Source organism: Ostrea edulis, chromosome 1 (genome assembly GCF_947568905.1).
Source record: "Ostrea edulis chromosome 1, xbOstEdul1.1, whole genome shotgun sequence".
Lineage (NCBI taxonomy): Eukaryota > Metazoa > Mollusca > Bivalvia > Ostreida > Ostreidae > Ostrea > Ostrea edulis.
This window is the reverse complement of record NC_079164.1, coordinates 94290787-94313286: the sequence shown is the minus strand read 5'-3', so window position 1 is coordinate 94313286 and position 22500 is coordinate 94290787. Positions and strand designations below refer to the sequence as shown.

The window sequence follows — 22500 nt, the reverse complement described above, 5'->3', positions numbered from 1 at the left end:
GTTAACCCACTAGTCAGAGCTCTATACCGATCCAGCTAAAGGGTTAACCCACTAGCCAGAGCTCTATACCGATCCAGCTAAAGGGTTAACCCACTAGCCAGAGCTCTATACCGATCCAGCTGAAGGGTTAACCCACTAGTCAGAGCTCTATACCGATCCAGCTAAAGGGTTAACCCACTAGCCAGAACTCTATACCGATCCAGCTAAAGGGTTAACCCACTAGCCAGAGCTCTATACCGATCCAGCTAAAGGGTTAACTCACTAGCCAGAGCTCTATACCGATCCAGCTAAAGGGTTAACCCACTAGCCAGAGCTCTATACCGATCCAGCTGAAGGGTTAACCCACTAGCCAGAGCTCTATACCGATCCAGCTAAAGGGTTAACCCACTAGCCAGAGCTCTATACCGATCCAGCTTAAGGGTTAACCCACTAGCCAGAGCTAGTAATTAAGAAGACCCTGCATCAAACACTACCACATTTGGAAACAACATATCTCAACAATGTATGAAATCTTTGATTAGGGAAATGGATCACTTCTTCATGAATGTAGTGCATATATGATGGATGAAATATATTTGTAGTCTTAAAAAAAAATGTACTGATTGAACTTACGTTTGTGCAAAAGGGCAGGCCTAGAACAAACATGATAATGCACACTCCAGCAGTTAAAATGGGTTTTCTACCGGCAAAGTATTGAGGGAATGCATCAGCCAAGCCACTGGACACTGTCTCAAATGTTCCAAACTACAATACAAGATGGAGGTCCAGTCAACGGTCACAACTACTGAATGCTGGGAAATTGTCACCCATTTCTGCATTCATTCATAGCGGGCAAACTTAACACTGGATAAATATACATTAACATATGGGTTTTAAAGTGTGTATTTTATGCATGAATGAGACTGGGAAAATCATAAAACTTGATACTCTGCAGTGATAAGACTTTCTAAGTGTAACAGGAAAGGAGAAAATGCAACGGACCACACCTGGATTTGAACCTAGGCCCCCTAAACTTAATTAGTAGATTATCATCCAAGGTCAGCAAAAAGTATGGGGTGGGTGGGAGGATTTTATTTTTTAATTTTTATTTTCTGAGAAAAATATTAAAGACAAACTAGTTTTTTTCCCCAACAGATCCGCATCATTTAATGGCAGATGGATATCAATCTATGCTATTTTCATACACTAATTCCAGGTTAATCTTTAATTTAAGGATATAACAGAAATATACCTAACTTCTTTAAGATTTACGTCTGTAAGAAGGCGAGAAATTAAGAAAACCATATAAATCTAATTTCTTCACGTGACTTTTCACGTTCCTATACCGGAAATGTAAACAAGAAGTGTAAACACCAGAGTCGGACATGAAAATATTCCGGAAATCGCAAGTTTCGCAAAATAAAAAAATAATCAGGGCGGGACAATTTTTGAGGGGCAGGCGGGGATCAATTAAGTTGAATTGCAGAGGTGTTTACCCATAATTAAGAGTATCAGTATTATATGATGTTTTGTCAGTATTTTTCAGTAGTATGCGATGTGAGCACCGCATAGCGGTGCAAACCTGCTAGGGGGGTCTGGGGGCATGCCCCCCCCGAAAATTTTTGAAAAATTAGATGCAAAATCCTGCTTTCTGACAGTTTTTAAGAGTCATTTTTAAGATAACAAAATAATAAATTTGGTTGATTTTTTTCTGTGACTTTTGCAAAACTTCAGTTTTTCATTTTGACATTGAACAATAAAGTCAGAACACACGTTGCAGCGCACCATGCACACGCCATGTTTGGAAGACGTCAAACATGGCCACAGTTTTGAATAAGACTCCTTATATTTCTGATCACTTGTCTGTCGTCGTTTTTGTTTCTTTGGAGAGTGTTCATCATCATCAGAGTCCAGGGGACTCCCCCGTTTCGACATTTCATTCCTTCTGCACGTTTCCCGCAAAAACCTTCGATACCTACTTTGAAAGCAAGTAACAGGAACGATCAATTTAGATGTATTCCGATAGACGCTTAAGTCGCTATCTCTACCGCGTTTTAAATGTGCACATTTAATAATGCTCTTTCAAGCATTCCACTGAAAAAAATAATAATTTCGGAAACAGATCGGAAACCGTATTTCCGTGAAAAAATCCGTAGTCTGTATTTTACATTTAAAATCCGTATAAAATACGGAAAATCCGTAGTGGTAAACACCTCTGGAATTGGCCTAATCTTTAATCAGGTGCTCTACCAATTGAGCTATCTGGCCACCGGCAATCGAACCCGGCTGACCGCTACCTTCCTCCCTCCTTAAATATCTTCACACTTGAAGACATCAACCCAGGATCTTTATCCTAGGATGTCCAAAATCTATGATGTCAACACGCACATGAGTAAGTCATCCTCTGAAACTTTCATATGACTCAAAGGCATAATAAGCTCACCTGACTATCGATTCCCAGAGTTAACAACATCAGGAAGAAGAGAACAGCCCATAGATGGGGGATTGGCAGTGACAGCATGGCCTCAGGATAAACCACAAGTGCTAGTCCTGGACCTATAATTGTATGTTTGACATCAATATATCATGTACTAGTCCCTGACCTATAATTGTATGTTTAACATCATTATATCATGTACATTGTACTAGTCCCCGACCTATAATTGTATGTTTGACATCAATATATCATGTACTAGTCCCCGACCTATAATAGTATGTTTAACATCAATATATCATGTACTAGTCCCCGACCTATAATTGTATGTTTAACATCAATATATCATGTACTAGTCCCCGACCTATAATTGTATGTTTAACATCAATATATCATGTACTAGTCCCCGACCTATAATTGTATGTTTAACATCAATATATCATGTACATTGTACTAGTACCGGACCTATAATAGTATGTTTAACATCAATATATCATGTACTAGTCCCCGACCTATAATTGTATGTTTAACATCAATATATCATGTACTAATACTGGATCTATAATTGTATGTTTAACATCAATATATCATGTACTAGTCCCCGACCTATAATTGTATGTTTAACATCAATATATCATGTACTAGTCCCCGACCTATAATTGTATGTTTAACATCAATATATCATGTACTAGTCCCCGACCTATAATTGTATGTTTAACATCAATATATCATGTACTAATACTGGATCTATAATTGTATGTTTAACATCAATATATCATGTACTAGTCCCCGACCTATAATTGTATGTTTAACATCATTATATCATGTACTAGTCCCCGACCTATAATTGTATGTTTAACATCAATATATCATGTACTAATACTGGATCTATAATTGTATGTTTAACATCAATATATCATGTACTAGTCCCCGACCTATAATTGTATGTTTAACATCAATATATCATGTACTAGTCCCCGACCTATAATTGTATGTTTAACATCAATATATCATGTACTAGTCCCCGACCTATAATAGTATGTTTAACATCAATACATCATGTACTAGTACCGGATCTATAAATGTATGTTTAACATCATTATATCATGTACTAGTCCCCGACCTATAATTGTATGTTTAACATCAATACATCATGTACTAGTACCGGATCTATAAATGTATGTTTAACATCATTATATCATGTACTAGTCCCTGACCTATAATTGTATGAATGAAAAAGGAAAGTACTAACGGGCATACAGAGTGATTACTATAGAGCATCCTCATATGGAGGGGCCCTAATTACTAAATAATGTCACTTTACACCTGTACAGAAAATGAATAAAATTACCTGAATCACCAGTCATATCACTGATTTTCAAGCCGGTTTCCGCTGCTAAATTACCTAGCAGAGCAAAAATGACAAATCCAGCATAAAAACTGGTAAGTCCATCAGCCAAACTTCCAATTATGGCATCTCTGAAATTAAAAATCTAATATGTTTATAATGGCATCCACACGTATCGAGCTGCAAGCAGCAAATCAAATGGAGTTAACAAAAAGCAAAGATAGTGAACAGTGATCAATCTCATAACTCCTATAAAAGGTGAAGATAATGAACAGTGATCAATCTCATAACTCCTATACAGAATACAAAATTAAAAGACTAAGGAAACAAGGACCCCTGGATATACCAGAGCTGGGATCAGGTGCTCGGTCACACATGCCACGAACCCTATATCTTGATCAGGTAAACATTAGCCCTATATCTCAACTGGGTAAACAGAGTAATCTGTAGTCAAACTCAGTGGGTAAAGAACGACTTCAATTGGTATGAAACATGTCAGACAGCATTTTACCCAATGACAAGTTGTACTGGTAAATTAGATTGTTGTAACAACCATAAAATTCTAAATACTGACTTTACACAACAGATACTTTCTCAGTTGTAACATAAAGAATGGTGAGAATCTTCATAAATGATAGCTGTCCTCATCCTTTTATCTATATATCAAAAGTTGGTTTCAATCAGATATAAGAACCCACTAGCTCTCATTCGCAAATGTTTGTCGCCATGCACCAGGCGGTCAGTATTCCACTATTTTATAGAGTCTTAGAGACAGTGACGTTCACCATGTATATAGCAAACCCCAAATCAATTGTCCCCTCGGACGAGGTTTGTGAAATGTCAATAAATGTGCGACATGATAAAGCATGCATTCAAAACCTGTATCATTAACAGGAAGTGACAAGAATATAGAGTAAGATGTGAATAAATCAGCAGCTTTACCGTAGACAGTTGTTGTTGAATTTGTTGTAACTAGACATTGTGATCAGTCCTCCCCACGCTGGTCCCAAAGAGTAGAAGACTTGAATTCCTGCTTCAAGCCACACCTGATGGAGAGATTTAATCCTCAGAAATACTGGTGTACATTGTATATACACTTTATGTAAACTGTTTAATTCTACACTTTATGTAAACTGTTTAATTCTACACTTTATGTAAACTGTTTAATTCTACACTTTATGTAAACTGTTTAATTCTACACTTTATGTAAACTGTTTAGGTAGGTTTTCAGTTCTACACTTTATGTAAACTGTGAAGGTTGGGTTTTAATCTACACTTTATGTAAACTGTTTAGGAAGGTTTTCAATTCTACACTTTATGTAAACTGAAGGTTGGGTTTTAATTCTACACTTTATGTAAACTGTGAAGGTAGGTATTTATGTAAACTGTGAAGGTAGGTATTTATGTAAACTGTGAAGGTAGGTATTTATGTAAACTGTGAAGGTAGGTTTTTGACAAACAAATACGAAATGAAGTTAATATCAATACTTTTTCAGTGTTGAAAATAACAAGAGGCCCAAGGGCCTAGAATCGCTCTTCTGATAAATTATACAACCCCACCATTTCTATTCTTAGCCTCTTAGTATTCTAAATCTTTAGTTAAATCCTAAGAATTAAAAAAAAGTAGGTCAATGTGACCTACTGTTTGGTTTACACATTTTGAGAACCCAAGAAATATCAACTGACAAAGTTTGATGATTTTAAGCCAATTAGTATCTGAATATTGAAATACAGCTGTCAAATTCCAATCGTAGGTCATGGTGACCTACTTTTTGGTCAGCGAACTCCGAACATGCAAGACCCATCAACTGACAAAGTTTGATGACTGTAGGTCAAATAGTATCTGAAATATATAAATATAGCCGTCAAATTCCAAAAGTAGGTCAAGGTGACCTACTTTTTCGTCAACACCCTTCAAACATGCAAGACCCAACAACTGACAAAGTTTGATGACTGTAGGTCAAATAGTATCTGAATAATATAAATATAGCCGTCCAATTCCAAAAGTAGGTCAAGGTGACCTACTTTTTGGTCGACACCCTTTGAACATGCAAGACGCATCAACTGACAAAGTTTGATGACTGTAGGTCAAATAGTATCTGAAATATATAAATATAGCCGTCCAATTCCAAAAGTAGGTCAAGTTGACCTACTTTTTGGTCGAAACCCTTCGAACATGCAAGACCCATCAACTGACAAAGTTTGATGACTGTAGGTCAAATAGTATCTGAAATATATAAATATAGCCGTCCAATTCCAAAAGTAGGTCAAGGTCACCTACTTTTTGGTCGACACACTCCGTAGACTCAAGATGCATCAACTGTCAAAGTTTGATGATTGTAGGTCAATTAGTGACTGAAATATATAAATATTACTGTCAAATGCCAAAAGTAGGTCACAGTGACCTACTTTTTGGTCGATACACTCCGAAGACTCAAGATGCATCAACTGACAAAGTTTGATGATTGTAGGTCAAATAGTGTCTGAAATATAGTAATTTAGCTGTCAAATACCAAAAGTAGGTCACGGTGACCTATTTTTTGGTCGACACAAACCGAAGACTGAAGACGCATCAACTGACAAAGTTTGATGATCCTAGGTTTTACAGTGCCCAAAATATGCATCTAAAATTGAAAATGTGAAATTTGAATATCTGCAAAATTCAAAAAGTAGGTCACTGTGACCTACTTTTTTTATAAATATGTTTCAAGGCCTCAAGATGCATCAACTTACAAGATTTGATGATTCTAAATCTCTCGCTATTTGAAATAACAACTTAAAATATATCTATAAATGATAAGCCATAAAATTGAGAAAGTAGGTCACGGTGACCTATTTTTCAGTTGACGCATTTTAAGGTCCCATGATCCACCAACTGACAAGTTTTGATGATCATAGGCTTCAAAGTGTCCAAGATATGCATCAAAATTAATTTTAAAATAAATACCTGCAAAATTCAAAAAGTAGGTCACCGTGACCTACTTTTGAGACAACTTGATACAAGGTCCTAAGATGCATCAACTGTCAAAATTTGATGATCCTAGTCCTTATAATGACTAAAATATCAAAGATTTAAGGAAATATAAATTTAGGTCAACTTTGAAGTGACCTTGAGACCACGCCCTTTGCCCCAGGGTAATGCCTTGTACAATTTTTAATCTACAACATATCCTCATCCTTATGTGTAAGTTTGGTGATAATCTGCCCAGTGGTTCTTGAGAAGAAGATTTTTTAGCAACCACTACTTTTGTTTGTATTTTCCTGATTATATCCCCTTGTTAAAGGGTCACATCCCTCTATTTAGTATGTATGAAAGCCCTTGGGCCAATGATACCCTGTAACAAATTTGAAAAAAATTGGCCAAGGGGTTCTTGAGTTATAGCCCTTTTTCTAAAAAGTTTACGCACACCGCACAAATGGCCATAGCATTAGCTCTTTGAGCCTTCGGCTCAGAAGAGCTAAAAATGTGAAGAATCTGAAATTTGTGACAAATTGCATAGTTTGGATACTATTATATCAGATTCGAAACTTTAGTTAATGAATCTCCTTTAGGATTTCTGTTTTGTATCAGCAATATTGTTTCATCTTTTCTTTGGCTTGGTAGTTGGATGAACATTTCAGAATTAGAAGATTTATTCAAGAGTTTATAAATTCTGTTTATCATTTCATGCCCTCTTGTGCAGGTTTAGAAAAATTAATCTGAGGCAAAATGTTGAATTTATTTAGGTTGGCCTTACTGGTGTTCAATAAAATTCAAATTTCCTGAGAACTGCATTTTACAAACAGATAAAAGAACCACAATTACACAAGAGCCCTTCAATTTAGTTAGAATGGTCTTAGACGCAGTCACGCCTAGTTACCTGAAAATCGGACAGTCTGGAAAAATCTGGTGACAAATAATACATGATGCCATCAATTGAACCTTCAAGCATCAGACCCCTGATCAGGAATGTGGTGAGTAAAATATACGGCAATACTGCTGTTACATACACAACCTGTAAACAATGGAATATATATACACAACCTGTAAACAATGAAATATACACAACCTGTAAACAATGAAATATACACAACCTGTAAACAATGGAATATACATACACAACCTGTAAACAATGAAATATACATACACAACCTGTAAACAATGAAATATACATACACATCAAATATACATACACAACCTGTAAACAATGAAAGATGCATCAGGTACAAAAAATCAATAATGATGTATCTAGGATGTATCTATCTATATGGATATTATTTCTGTACACTGAAACTTGTTAAGGCCAATTTTTTTTTAATAGTTTCTCAGGCCAAAACTTTCAAATTTTGATGAGGCATGCAGGCATTTTTTTTTTTTTAACTTGGCTGTAGTATGAGTTATCTTAATTTTTTAACATTGACTGTAGAATGAGTTATGTTTTCTTTCTCATATATAGAATAAGCAATGGAATATGGAATTCTCACATTACTTATTATTAAATGTATTCTATTACTTTTAACCACTTGCCCATAATTGAGTTTAAATTCAATAATTATTTGAACAAAAGCTACTTAAAATCTTGTTAAAAACCTTCTAAAAGTTTAACATAAATATCTATAACCAAAGAGTTACCTCATTTACATAAATAAACAAATATAAATTGATAAGAAAATTCCATGCAGTACCTTTTCAACGGATGTGGCAGGGCCTGAGAAACTACTGATTAATTTTTTTTGGCCTAATAATTTTGTATTTCATTTAGAATCCACGTATGCCACAATATAAAATTGAAAATGTCAATATTCTTGTATAACTTACTGCATCTAAAAATGTCAATACTTCCTGTATAACTTACTGCATCTATATGATGCTATGATTTTTAAACAACTTCTAAATTAGGTATGATTCTGCTTGAATCACAAAGAGCACTTACTATGTGGAAAGGGACATAACTCTGATAACTTAATGATTTTGCATTATGCACCAAATGCTAGAATAACTATAACGTTAAAAGGAAATTTGTAACAAATGCAGAAATATTATCTACACAGAAGCATCCAGAATCACCTTTAACCTGAGTGACTCGCTGAATTTAACGATCAACAAAAATATCACAACATCTGACATGTCATTTAATTTGGTAAACAAAGAATTATCCCCACGAGATGTTTCTCAATGATATATTTTGCGTGGCGTTTCATGTACAATTCACCTGCATTCTATCTTGTTTCTTCTAAATATCTTAGGGTATATTACCATGTCTGTTTTCAAATTGATAGTTTCTGATCATTGCAAATAAAAATGTACAGTCAGTTCTAAATGCATTACAGTAAGTGCATAAACGGACATTACTGTAGCAAAGAAGGAGAGAAAACTCTTTGGAACAATTGGTTATTGAATCCGGAGCCTTTCCATTACTAGTTAGGTGATCTAACCACTGAGTTACCTAGGCTGATATACAAAGTTTTGTAATATTACTGTACTACAGTATAAAAGTTAAACCTATTTCAGAAATCATTCAAGAATTCTTCAAATTGAGATGAATTCGAAAACATCACTTTTTAGAGAAAATGTCAGAAATGTCGCGTACATGTGTGTCCTTAAAGCATTTTCCCCTTGTGTGTTTACTAAAACACAGGGGCACCCATAGAGATTAGCACATTCTCACTCTGACTGAAATAATCATGTATTGCCTACTGTGACATACAGTCAAACCTCGTTAGCTCAAACTCGATAGGACCGAGAAAAAACTTTGAGATATCTGAGGATTCAAGATATCAATGGCAAAATACTTAAAGAATAAGTGGTTGTGTCTTTCGAATCGCTTTGACATATGCATGGTATTCGAGATATCGGTGTTCCAGATACCGAAGTTTAACTGTATTTTGTCTGCCATGAAATTCGAACTTTTCCTGGAGAGATTCTATTACTTGTCCTTACTGTTTCTCTGGGTAGCTAAGCAGACAAAGTGTCAGGCATCCAGGCTGTGGATCTTGGGATTTTTTTTTTTTTTTACTGAATTCACTCTAATAAAAGTGCAATTTTTGCCACAAAACATAAATTCTAACATCTCCAATACTGAAAATAGATAATCCGATAAATCTTTATACTTCCCATCCATTAAGATCTTCCCAGGTGTGACACTGTGTCGTGCCTCCTTAATAAATAACATTTTCCATTACATTCACTATCTGACAGGTCATTTGCGTTATAATTTTAAATCTACTCACTTTCCCCACAGATTTGACTCCTTTCATAAGACATAGAAACACTAGTACCCAGGCTACAAACAAGCCTATCACAAGGTGGGGCTCTATAGTGCCCACATCATCAAAACCACTGGAAATTCTCAGCACACGGCGCCTACAAGAAACAAATAGGATTTTAAAATTCTTAATTACGATAATGGAACAACATTTTAGCTTTCAAACTCTTGCTTCACGTATTACTATTTTCTAGTTTGCTTCCTGAATCTTTCAATGACTGACAATAACAAGAGGACCACAGGCCCCATCTGTCACCTGACTGTTAGTTAAGAGTATCATTAGCCCCATGGGCCACAAAATCTATAATAATTTTTCTGTTCCACATATCTAAGCTAAATTCTAATATTTAGCAGCAGTATAAAACAAGGTGTGTTCTTTAAAAAGCACAAATGTCCATACTGATGAAAGACTTTACACAATATATGATATATTAACACTATATACAACAATTTTGGACCTATCCTTGAGTCAGAATCCTGGAGTTGCAACATTCACAATTTTGGTACATCCCTTTCTGTTTTCCTATTTACATAGTACACGGTTCATGAAAAGTATACCAGCATGCAGCGTCACAGTTCATACCCTCATGTATTTTCAAAATTGAAATTCATTTTTGTTGGTATTTCCAACTGTTAAAATAGACGTACTATATAAACACATCATTCACAACTGCAAGTGCTATTGATACTACAAAATAACATCACAAACTACTTACTGCCAGCACAACCTATTAACTACCAATATGACCTACTAACTAACATCATGACCTACTAAATAACATCATGACCTACTTACTGCCATCATGACCTACTTACTGCCAGAACTCCTTGGCTGCTGTAGGAGAATCCCCTGTTCCTGGGTTTGTATCATTTGTGCTGACACTCACATTAAAGGCAGTGGATATATTTTGAAGAATGGAACTAGATGATGCATTATATAGAAGTGAGGTATTCTGAAAGACTGAATTCTCTGCCACTGAGCCAATCCCAGCTGCCTTAACTCTCGACTCGATGCAGTGATGTGTGTTCCATTTCTCGGTACAGACAGACCAAGGCAGTGGGTCAGTGAAGGAATTGACGAGGTAGTAAAGCACCCACACCAGAACTGTTATATAGTACCACGACATCAGAGCTGACACTATGACCATCAGAAACCCTAAACCTGCAGCGAAAAGACACTCATATAGAAAAACACTAAACCTGCAGCCAAAATACACACATATATCATTAAAACTAGGACAGAGAAAACACGAAAATTTATTTAATAAACATTTAAAAGTTTTTTTTTTAATCCGTCTTTTTTGTTTCTTACGTGATAGGTTCTTTCATTACAACGCAATAACTACACCCCAGTCGAGCCTAGACATCAGTAAACTTAAAGTAAGCATACCGGCACGATCATCTTAATTTTGAAACACATTGTGAATTCAATTGGATGTTTATATATATTAAAAAAATGAAATGTTTGTCTTTGAAATTCCACAATATTAATTTATCAACTTGTATTAAACTATAAGAAACGGCAACGGGTTTTTTGTTTATAATGCAAATCCCATACTATGCATCAAATATCCTCCATCAAAAAAATATCCAAGATCGATTTTGGATATCTCGAACCCCCGGATATCTCGAAGTTTTTTCGAGGTCCCTCGGACTTCGAGATAGAGATATTTTACTGTGTATATATATATATATATAACACAAAACACTAAACCTGAAAATACACTCATATATACATGTATAACACAGTGTGAACAATATTGTCAGGAAATTTAACAAAGAACATGTCTGAAAAAAAAAAAAAAAAATGGAACAAGGAATACACATTTGAAATCAGCTCTGTAAACCATTCAAAAGTTATGGTTTATAGTACATGGGTTAAAGTTTCTCAAGTAGGTCAAACTCCCAAGGTCATGAGGTCAAATGTTTTGGTACCACAATAAAGGTCTTGTCACAAGGAATACACATGTCTAATATGAAAGCCCTAGCACCAACCATTCAAAAGTTATAGTCAAGATTAAAGTTCAAAATAGGTCAAACTCCAAGGTCAAAGTCACAAGGTCGAAGATTTTGCTACCTCAAGAAAGGTCTTGTCACAAGGAATACATGTGTGAGTATGAAAGCAACTATCACCATCCATTCAAAAGTTATGGCTAAGGTTAAAGCTTTTGTGAACAAACAAATGTACAGACCAAAATCTATTTGCCCCCGAACCTTACATTACAAGGGCATAAAAACTGCAGTAGCAAGTACATATTTGACCCCAAAAATACAAATGCCTTTAAATAGCAGCTATTTGCTTAATATGTTGTATTCCCCCATCATTTTGACAGTACAGTGACACTCCATCATTTGTTTATTTCCACTACAGATCAATTCATAATGAACCGAAAGGCGAAGATAACGAACAGTGATCAATCTCACAAATCACATAAGCAATACAAAATAGAAAGTTGGGCAAACACGGACCCCTGGACACACCATAGTTGGGATCAGGTGCCTAAGAGGTCACAGGAGTAAGCATCCCCTGTCAACTGGTCACACCCGCCATGAGCCCTAATCCTGATCAGGTAAACAGAGTTATCCGTAATCAAAATCAGTGTGTCACAAACTGTCTAACAATCTGTATGAAACACATCAGTGCTAATATAAAGCACAGGACACTATGAAAGGCAAAAATAACGAACAGTGATCAATCTCATAACTCCTATAAGGAAATACAAAATAGATAGTTGGGCAAACACGGACCCCTGGACACACCAGAGGTGGGATCAGGTGCCTAAGAGGTCACAGGAGTAAGCATCTCCTGTCAATCGGTTACACCTGCCATGAGCCCTATATCCTGATCAGATAAACAGAGTTATCTGTAGTCAAAATCATTGTGCTAAGAACGGCCTAACAATCGGTATGAAACACGTCAGACAACATTTGACCCAATGATAGGTTGTATTCACGAACTAGATTGTTATAACGACCATAGAATTTGTGAAATGCTGACTTCAATCGAGACTGTGGAAACCCCTGTACCATGTTTGTCAGTAGCTTGCCTCGATTTAATCAAAGGCCTGAAGGGCCTGAGAGTCGACTCGCACTTCATTGTCAACTGGTATAGGTAATCTTGAAGGAGCAAGATAGTAGTAATCAAGGATGACGAACATTGTGTGTGTGAGTTCGCATATGCACGCTTCTTTTAGCAGGATTTGTACTTTAATGCAACTCCTGTGTAAACTCCTGTGTAAAGTGACTAAATTTGACCAAGTCATGACCGCTGCCATTTAAATTACATGTACAGATCCAACATGGATATAAAGAGTCATTGCTAAATGACGATTGTGCTAAACAATCCATGACGTACAAATGCTAAGAATTGGAGGAAAATCATTATGTAGTCATGTAGTACTTTATATCACAACGGAAAACCCTCAAATAAGCACCACAGTGGTTGTAAGAAGATACCATCCAACAAAAAGTTTAGCAAATCAATTCCTTGAGCTTAAATTTTAATTAATGTTACAATGACTATGTAGTTGACATCTGTAAAAAACATCGCTGTTTTTACTGTACTGACTCTCCATGCATATTTTGAGAGTTTATTCAGCAACTAGTCATAAAATGCTACCATCAAAACAATAAAGAAAACAAGAAATGTTTGTCAAACAATACAAACATACAAAACCCCGCCCCCTCCCCCAATGTGGTGCAGAATTGAAAAGGGTTATACACATGCATCATTTAATTGATAAGAGTACCAAACCAATTCAAGTCAAGATGTTGAGTGGACAATATCTTCCTATGTCTAGAATGGATTGAGCCTTGGCTTTGACCATGTGACCTAAAATCAATAGGAGTCATCTACTCCATAGGATGTACCAGTGTATCATGTTTGGTGTCAATCAACATACTGATTCTTGAAATATAGGAGACAATATATTACTATGTTCAGTTTGACCCTTGATCTTTAACCATGTGACCTCAAAATCAATAGAGGTCATCTACTTCTTAAGATGTACCAGTGTTCCAAGTTTGATGTCCGTCAAGCAAAGGGTTCTTGAGATATTGAGTGGATAGTATATACACCTATGTCCATTTTGACCCTTGACCTTTAACCATGTGACCTTAGAATCATTAGGGGTCATCTACTCCTTAGGATGTACTAGTGTACCAAGTTTGATGTCTGTCAAGCAAAGGGTCCTCAAGATATTGAACGGACAGTATATTCCTCTGTCCAGAGTGGACTGACTTTTCACCTTTTGACCTAAAAATCAATAGGGGTCCTCTTCTACCCATAACCAACCAACATTTGAAATATCCTAACCATCAAGTGAATGGTTCCCAAGATATTGAGCGAACATGTGGTCTGCCGACCGACAAGTGCAAAGCAACCCCCCCCCCCCCCCCCCTCCCTTTCTTCTTTGAAAGGGGGCATAAGTAATTGTTTACAGAATCTCATATACAGTCACATGAATCTAGAAATATGGCTGAAATGGGTTTCCGTAATGGAGTTCCATAATTCTAGAAAAAATTACAATCGGAATAATGCATTATGCTTATTAATTTACACTCGTATTTAACCACGTCCTTTGTCATTTGATTATGTCAGATTTCTGCATGTTGCACATTTTTCATGGGTCTCGGAATATGCAATTACTTAAAGAGTTTTAACTTTCCTTTTGCAATAAATGACTAATTCACTTACCCATCTAAACGCAACGAAATTTTAGAGGGTTATGTTTCAATTCTTCATTTAGTACCATTTAAATTACTGGCTTTGATTATTGATATGTTTATAATTGGCGAGGGGGGTTGTTATATCGCACCTTAAATTGGTACGTCATTTTTCGAAGCTTGGGTGATGCTTTGATTACCAAACATTGAACGCTCGCATCGGCTATTTAATTGATATGAACTGTAAACAAAGAAAGTAATGAGTCTGTTAAAACTTTATTGCTACAAACTTTCGTGCTTTGTTGAAATTAACATTATTTCCCGGAAAATACTGCTATTAGCAACCACCACCCATTTTTTAAAAATTACCCAAAACAATAAAAATCAGGTGCAATTACCAATTTTGAGTATGCTGATTTCAAATCTGGATTCCTTTTACTCCAATTTCTTATAGAAAATGAGGTATAGTGTCTTAAACACCCCTACTGTCAGGTTGCCCAAAACGGAAAATGTTTCATTTCGCATCAAAAAGTGACCCAACTTTATTTCTTGAAACACCATTACCCAAAACAATAAAAAGCAGGTGTATTTACCAATTTTGAGTATGCTGAATCCAAATCTGAATTCCTTTTACTCCAATTCCTTACAGAAAATGAGGTATAGTGTCTTAAACACCCCTACCGTCAGGTTGTCAAAAATTGAAAATGTTCCATTTCACATTAAAAAGTGACCTGAAAGTTATTTCTTGAAATAAGGCATTCAACATAAAAGGAAAACAATTAATACTAAATTGTTCATGAACATTCTTAGTTGTTTTGGAAAGAATATATCTCACCTCTGGACTTCACAGATACAGGAAAGGAAGAGGAATATGGAGCGGATCAATGATCTTAAAGTTAATCAGATTGGGCCAGAGCCTAATGAACTGATGAACAGGAGCAAAAGTAAAATTAATAGGAAAACTGATTTATTAAACATCAGCAAGTCTTTTCCGAGAACTTCTGGTAGAGCTGGAGGGGGGGGGGGGGGGGGGGGGGGGGCTGAGTTGCATCATTATCAGAATTTACCGAAACAGTGGACTCTCTGGCCAGTCTGGGGGCTGAGCTAGTTCCATTGCATCAGAACTGACAGAAGCAGAACTCTCTGGCCAGTCGGGGGGCTGAGTGGTATCAGAATCTGTCTGAGAATGAATGGTTGAAATGTTTATTATTTATTTATTTTAAATTTTTTCAAAATTCAGAAATTTAAAAACTGCATGATCAGATTTTTTTGTAACACTAATAATTAATGTCCCTTTATTGCAATGACTCTTCAAGTACAAACCATGATATAAAAAAAAAAAAGAAATGAAATGATAGATAAATAAAATATTTGTAAGTTACTTTATTTATCTGTAAGTAAGTCACTAATTAAGTGTAACTAGTGGCAGTGCAACTTGCAAGTGAAAATTGCATCATCTGTAGCTTATGACCCTTTTGCCTTGCCTTGTAATTAATATTGTTGAAAATTTGGCAAATAGCATTTTTAACCCCCCAGTCCATACCCCACTTTTCTTTAAATGCTAAAAATCCAGCTAATTCAGTGAGGAAGAAATATCACTACCATATTTCGAATTTCATCTAGACTATTTCAAATTAAATAACGCACTGCTATCAGTCACAGATTGACACTGGTAGGGGTATGGGGACCTGGTCTGTGAGTGTGATGGAAAAGATTCTGATGAAAATAAAGATTCACTCATTCAGAAATGTATAAACATTGTATTATTATATACCACCGGTACGTTGTGTGTACGTTAATAATGGGAGTTATCTTTCCTTGGATATCTAAATCAATCAAATACTATATGAACACGGGCAATTATCGTCCATGTTTGACCTCAGTATAATTTATTCATGCATAAAATGTATTAATATGTCACTTTTTGTTGCGTATTTCACTGTTAAGTAAATGTTTACATATACTTGCTCTGCTAAATCGCTTCAATCTCAAAGGGATTTTCTGGAATGTGCCTAATCAAGTGAGATACGCTAAATATAGCTATTTTAGATCCGAACGATCAACTTCGCATCATTCGTAGGCTCTAGGTTTATCCATACTAGCCCGTAAAAAATATGGTGGAACCTCGTCCCACTTTTCCTGTAGAAACAAGAGGTACTGTGAGCAATGCTCACTAAGAATACACCCCACTTACCCCAATCTCCCAAAGGGTGTTGGTAATAGGTAAAACTTCAGTATTATGATCCAAAAGGTATATAGGAACACAGCATCTCCATGCGATGAAAAAGCCGTTAAAGAATTTAAATGGAAACCATATTGCTACTTCGATGTCCAGTGCGCGTGACCTTTGACCCAAAAATCTATAGGGAACATCTTCATCCCATGGGTAGTCCATATGTATGATATGGTGACTGTAGGTGGAAAGGATAATGCTTTAGAGCCCGGAAACCATTGCGTCTACAGACGGACGAATAGACAGACAGACGGACAACCCGATTCCAGTATACCCCCCCCCCACAACTTGTTGCGGGGGGTATAATAAAAATAGAACATGACGCGCCACCTAGCGAGCATGGTTGTTGCTACTGCTATGTATAGTGTGTATAAGGACAAGATTCCCACTTTCTTAAAAAACAAATTTGCTGCACTGTATACAAATTCTAGTGCATGCTTTTTGAGAACCTGCATTATTTCCACAAAGATTTCTCGTGAACTTAAATGCGATTGTACACAAGAACAATGGTATTTCCACAATTTACAGGCCCCAAAAGGGAATGCGTATTAAATATATTTGGCAAAATACCGTAAATGTGATTATCTAAATCTGACTGTAGAATAGTCTGAAAGCGAAAACATAAGAAACTGAACATGCGTTCCTCGTCTCACCCCGGTAGATTCCCGCAGAAATAGTCACATGGTTTAGGCTTTGACACACTTTCGAAGAGGCCTCGACGGGGAGTGTGATCGGTCGTAATACACAATATTTACAATGCTTTTCCAACCTAAGAAAGCGAGATATTACTTTCTTTACTATAAAATATTTACTTACAAGTTATTTGTTTCATGTTTATGAATCTATTTTTGTAATTGATATATTTATACACACATACGTCACATGTTTAATGTATAATCGCCTGCTACACTTATTGACTTCATTTGCTTACATCATGTATTCATACGCACTATGTTTAGTTTCTTTAAACGTATGGAGGGGACTCATTTAAATTACATTGTTATAAGAATGTCAACATGTATGTATGATATGTCTTCAAAACTTAATGAAGCTGTTTAAAAAAGCAAATGAAAATTTTTTGAAGATCTTTGTGTGCAGGATTTATTTGCTGTCGGTGTAAGAATAAACAGAAAGTTTGTGAGCCGCGATAAATCCGCACGTCATTGACAGCAAGGAGAATCTCGCTTTGCGAGCCGACTCAAAAACTGACTATACGTAGAACAAGCTCTTGTGTATCGAATCAGTTGAGAGATATAAACACCATGTGCAGGTGATAATGGAATATTGCTACATAAATATGGGAAGTTGACGATGGAGAAGCTGAAATCATCCCATTTGTCATACAGTTGAGTTGTCAGTTTGCCATTAATGTCTACTTTCAATAAAATATCTAAGTAAGAAGCAGAAGTGGACGACTCTGCGGTGTCTTTTATTTCGAGCTCACAGGGATATATCGAATCAACATATGAATGAAAGTTATTATTGTTAATAGACAAAACGTCGTCGATATATCTAAGCGTCAAACTGAAGGCCACAGCAAGAGATTTTTTCTTCTCGCGTATAAGTTTTTGAATAAATTCTGCTTCATATGAATATAGAAACAGGTCAACTAACAAAGGTGCACAATTTGTGCCCAAGACACTATATGTCAATGAAACAGAGTCATTCAAAGTCTAGTGTTCTTGATCTTGTCCTCATGACCTTGGATAACAGTCATGACAAACTCTTGAGGTATTAGTAACCTTTGAGTTAAATGCAAGCTGCTATTTTTCCCTTATTACAAAGTTAAGAGAATTCATCACATGGATCAAAAGACTGACACACAAATAATCTGACGGTCATTTTACTTTTAGTCACACATACACATATCGAGATCATCGCCGGTATCTCAATACACCCTGTGGCAAATAACAATTTTTTTTCCTAAGTAACCTAAATGACACATTTATTTCCTATGTAATCTCAAAACACAATTATTTCCTATTAAATATGTAAGGGCTGTTCCAGAAATGATCAAATGGGGGGGTCGGGCGGCAAATGATATTTTTTTGTGTGGGTGGTCGTATTTTTTCAGATTTTAATTGGTCCGTGGTTGGACTGTTAAAAAAATATTTATTATGGGTAGTGGGTAGTTTCTATTGTTTTATTTTGTGCCACGTGGGTGTTGAGTTTTCAGAATATTTTTATTGTCGCTCTTGTCGTGTTGGTTACAAAACGTCGGAGGGAAAATTGAAAACGTGCTTTCGAAATGCTGCTTTCGAAATCGGAAGTAACATAGAACTATTCGAGTTGTCGCTCTTTGCAGCGCACGGCACTCTTCAAATTAGAGGCGCGTTTAGTAGGGTCCCTTTGGACATGATGGCGGCAAACTCTGTTCTGTAGATTATTTCAGTTTACAGTGCATCGATTTTGGGAATATTTTGAAACCAATAGGTATTCCGTTTTCTAATAAAAATAGGCAAACCTTAGTTGATTTATACGAGGGTACCGATGCGTTATATTTATCAGTCGGTGTGATGGTGATATAGAGGCCTCCGGGCACGGGCTCCATTAGAAGACGAACGATTCGTGGAAAAACATATCCATACTCATTTCATGATAATAGCATCGTTTGGACTCCCAATCTTTCCAACATTCCCGCCATAGATGCCTTTGATTGTTGATGTGACATCGTTTCTTCAGAACTACTGTGATACAATGTCGCACAGGCATTACCGCGTCATTGACTAGAATGTTTGTCCCGAAAACCTCGCGAGATTTGTACCGTTTTCATTTTTAAAAATATTTTTGTGGTGGGTCTGGTTAGTTTTTTTTTTTTTTATTAGATGGGTCATTGTAAAATGAGTTTATTAATTTGATGGGTCATGGGGTAATTTTTTATTTTTTTTTATGGGTGCTTGGTATATACAAAAGGTGCCTCCCGACCCCCCCACGTATTTATTTCTGGAATAGCCCTAACTTAGTTTTATCCATATTACTAAATACACTACATTGCACACAAGAATTAATACACAATCTCACTTAAATAATACAGACAAATGAATTGTAATATTACCTTTAAACAATGGGCAGAGCTTCCACACAAATATCGAGCTGACTCCGGAAAACTGTCCTAAACACAGCTCCAGGAAGTAAAGAGGAATACCACAGAAAACCAGGAAAAAGAAAAACGGGATCAGGAAGGCACCTGTCAGGAGAAGATCAATACATGTAAAGAATGGGATCAGGAAGGCACCTGTCAGGAGAAATTCAATACATGCAAAGAACTTTAACTTTAAAAATGTTCATACTATCATCATGTTTAATAAAACTTTTGTAACTAGGAAAATGACCCACTCAAGAAGAGCCCTGCCAGGAGCTTGATTTATTACCTGGACTAGTGCTAATGACAATGAATTCATTAATATTTGTAACAACAGAAAAGGTGATAATGTTCTTTTGCCAAATCTGCACTTCTGTTTCCAAATGCAATCAAATACCTAGCTTTGTACAAAATTTAAGTGTAGTAAATTTAATGGGAAGGTCTGTAGTAACCTTGACTTTTGGCTTCTGAACAAAACATCTATGGGTGTCTTCCTTTAATGATCAACTACATTTGTATCAAATATGAAAGCTTTTTGTTGAAACCTGTTCAGTTATCCAGTCACAACAAATTGTTTAAAAACCATTAAAATCTAAGTTGGTAGCCAAAGTGACCAGTGAATAAAAATAATCATTTCTGGCTGAAAATACACAATTGGCTAATTCAACATATCTACAAAACCCTTCTTCCGCCTAAGAGAGGCACCTGCCATTGACAACTGTTAACTTCTACTGCCTGCCATATTCATGGAATCCAGGCGGTGAGTGAGGCAAAGTGTGCCAATCAGATTCAGCCTTAGGGAGGGGAAGGAAGCTCCCTAAAGACTAGCATTGGATACTCAAAATCATTTAAATCAATTCAACATTATAGATAATACAGATATTTTAAAGGTATACATGTAGCACTACAGTATGAAACAAGAGGTACTGTGAGCAATGCTCACTAAGAATACCCCCCCCCCCCCCCCCCCCCGCTTACCCCAATCTCCCAAAGGGTGTTGGTAATAGGTAAAACTTCAGTATTATGATCCAAAAGGTATCTAGGAACACAGCATCTCCATGCGATGAAAAAAGCCATTAAAGAATTTAAATGGAAACCATATTGCTACTTCGATGTCCAGTGCGCGTGACCTTTGACCTTTTGACCCCAAAATCGATATGGGAACATCTTCATCCCATGGGTAGTCCATATGCATGATATGGTGCCTGTAGGTAGAAAGGATAACGCTTTAGAGCCCGGAAACCATATTGCTACTTCAATGTCCAGTGCACTTGACCTTTGACCTTTTGACCCCAAAATCGATAGGGAACATCTTCATCCCATGGGTAGTCCATATATATGATATGGTGACGGTAGGTGGAAAGGATAATGCTTTAGAGCCCGGAAACCATTGTGTCTACAGACGGACGGACGGACGGACAGACAGACAGACAACCCGATTCCAGTATACCTCCCCCCCCCCCCCACAACTTGTTGCGGGGGGTATAAATATGGCAAAATTATGATTACTGTATAAAATTTCGAAAGGTTTTTAAACTTACAAACTAAAAAACTGACAAATCAGAAAGGGCACTGTAATGGTGCCTAACGGACGGACAGATGAAAGCCTTCCCAAGAAAACTTCAGTTACTGAGCGCCATATAAAGTGCTGATGAAAGGAAATCTGAAAATTGAAAGGAGTCTTCCTCCGCCTAATCCAAGTATTACGTATAAAATTTATGAAAATCTTCTCGAATCACCTCAAAGTATTCCAAATTAAGCCAAAAAGTGCTATAATCTTATCAATGCTAAAAAATTCGAAGTCCCATAACTCCATAAATACAAAGTCAATAAATCTGAAAATCTAAAGGGTTCTTCTCTTCCCAGTCAGAACACTCATTTCAAATTCTATGAAAATCTTCTAAAGTAATTTCAAGTTATTAAATGTCATAGAAAGTGATTATAGCTTCTTAATATTGAAAATTCCATGTCCCATAACTCCATAATGACAAAGCTCTGCCTAATCGAATCATTACATATAAGATTTATGAAAATCTACCCGAGGAAACTTCAATTATTTCTTGCCATAAAAAGTGCTGACAGAATTATTATTATGGGACACCCTCCATATAGCATATAAAATCAAAAAAGCATTGTTTTGAAATATCATCACTGTTGGCCATAAAGTTTGAGAAAAAATATTTACCAAACAATTTTTCTTAAAATCTTGTGACCGTTATTGTAAAGTAAAGTATAAAGAAGTTCTCCATCACAGGTATTCAATATTGCCATACATCTGCACTTTCATGCAGTGCTGTTGCATCAGTTACACATACCTATTTTTAGCTATCACACAGTTACATATGTCTATTTTTAGCTATCACACAGTTACATATGTCTATTTTTAGCTATCACAGTTAAATATGTCTATTTTTAGCTATCAGCCATCACACAGTTACATAATACTGTATGTCTATTTTTAGCTATCACACAGTTAACATATGTCCATTTTTAGTTATCACAGTTACACATGTC

General features: G+C 36.2%; 1 protein-coding gene across 3 annotated transcripts in view; it reads right to left on the bottom strand.

Moving 5' to 3' along the window:
* LOC125673284 (sodium- and chloride-dependent glycine transporter 1-like) overlaps nt 1–22500 on the bottom strand; it is a 39639-nt gene that overhangs the window by 6334 nt on the left and 10805 nt on the right. For 2 of the 3 annotated variants that reach the window (XM_048909811.2, XM_048909820.2), the window contains exons 3-10: nt 19960–20091; nt 10823–11168; nt 9972–10104; nt 7622–7756; nt 4704–4807; nt 3765–3892; nt 2423–2535; nt 613–744 (exon numbers count right to left, since the gene is read on the bottom strand). In XM_048909811.2, coding sequence (XP_048765768.2) covers nt 613–744; nt 2423–2535; nt 3765–3892; nt 4704–4807; nt 7622–7756; nt 9972–10104; nt 10823–11168; nt 19960–20091 — 1223 coding nt within the window. Of the gene's footprint in view, nt 1–612; nt 745–2422; nt 2536–3764; nt 3893–4703; nt 4808–7621; nt 7757–9971; nt 10105–10822; nt 11169–15738; nt 15967–19959; nt 20092–22500 lie in introns of those variants that run through there. The other variant, XM_056166755.1, reaches the window with a different exon arrangement.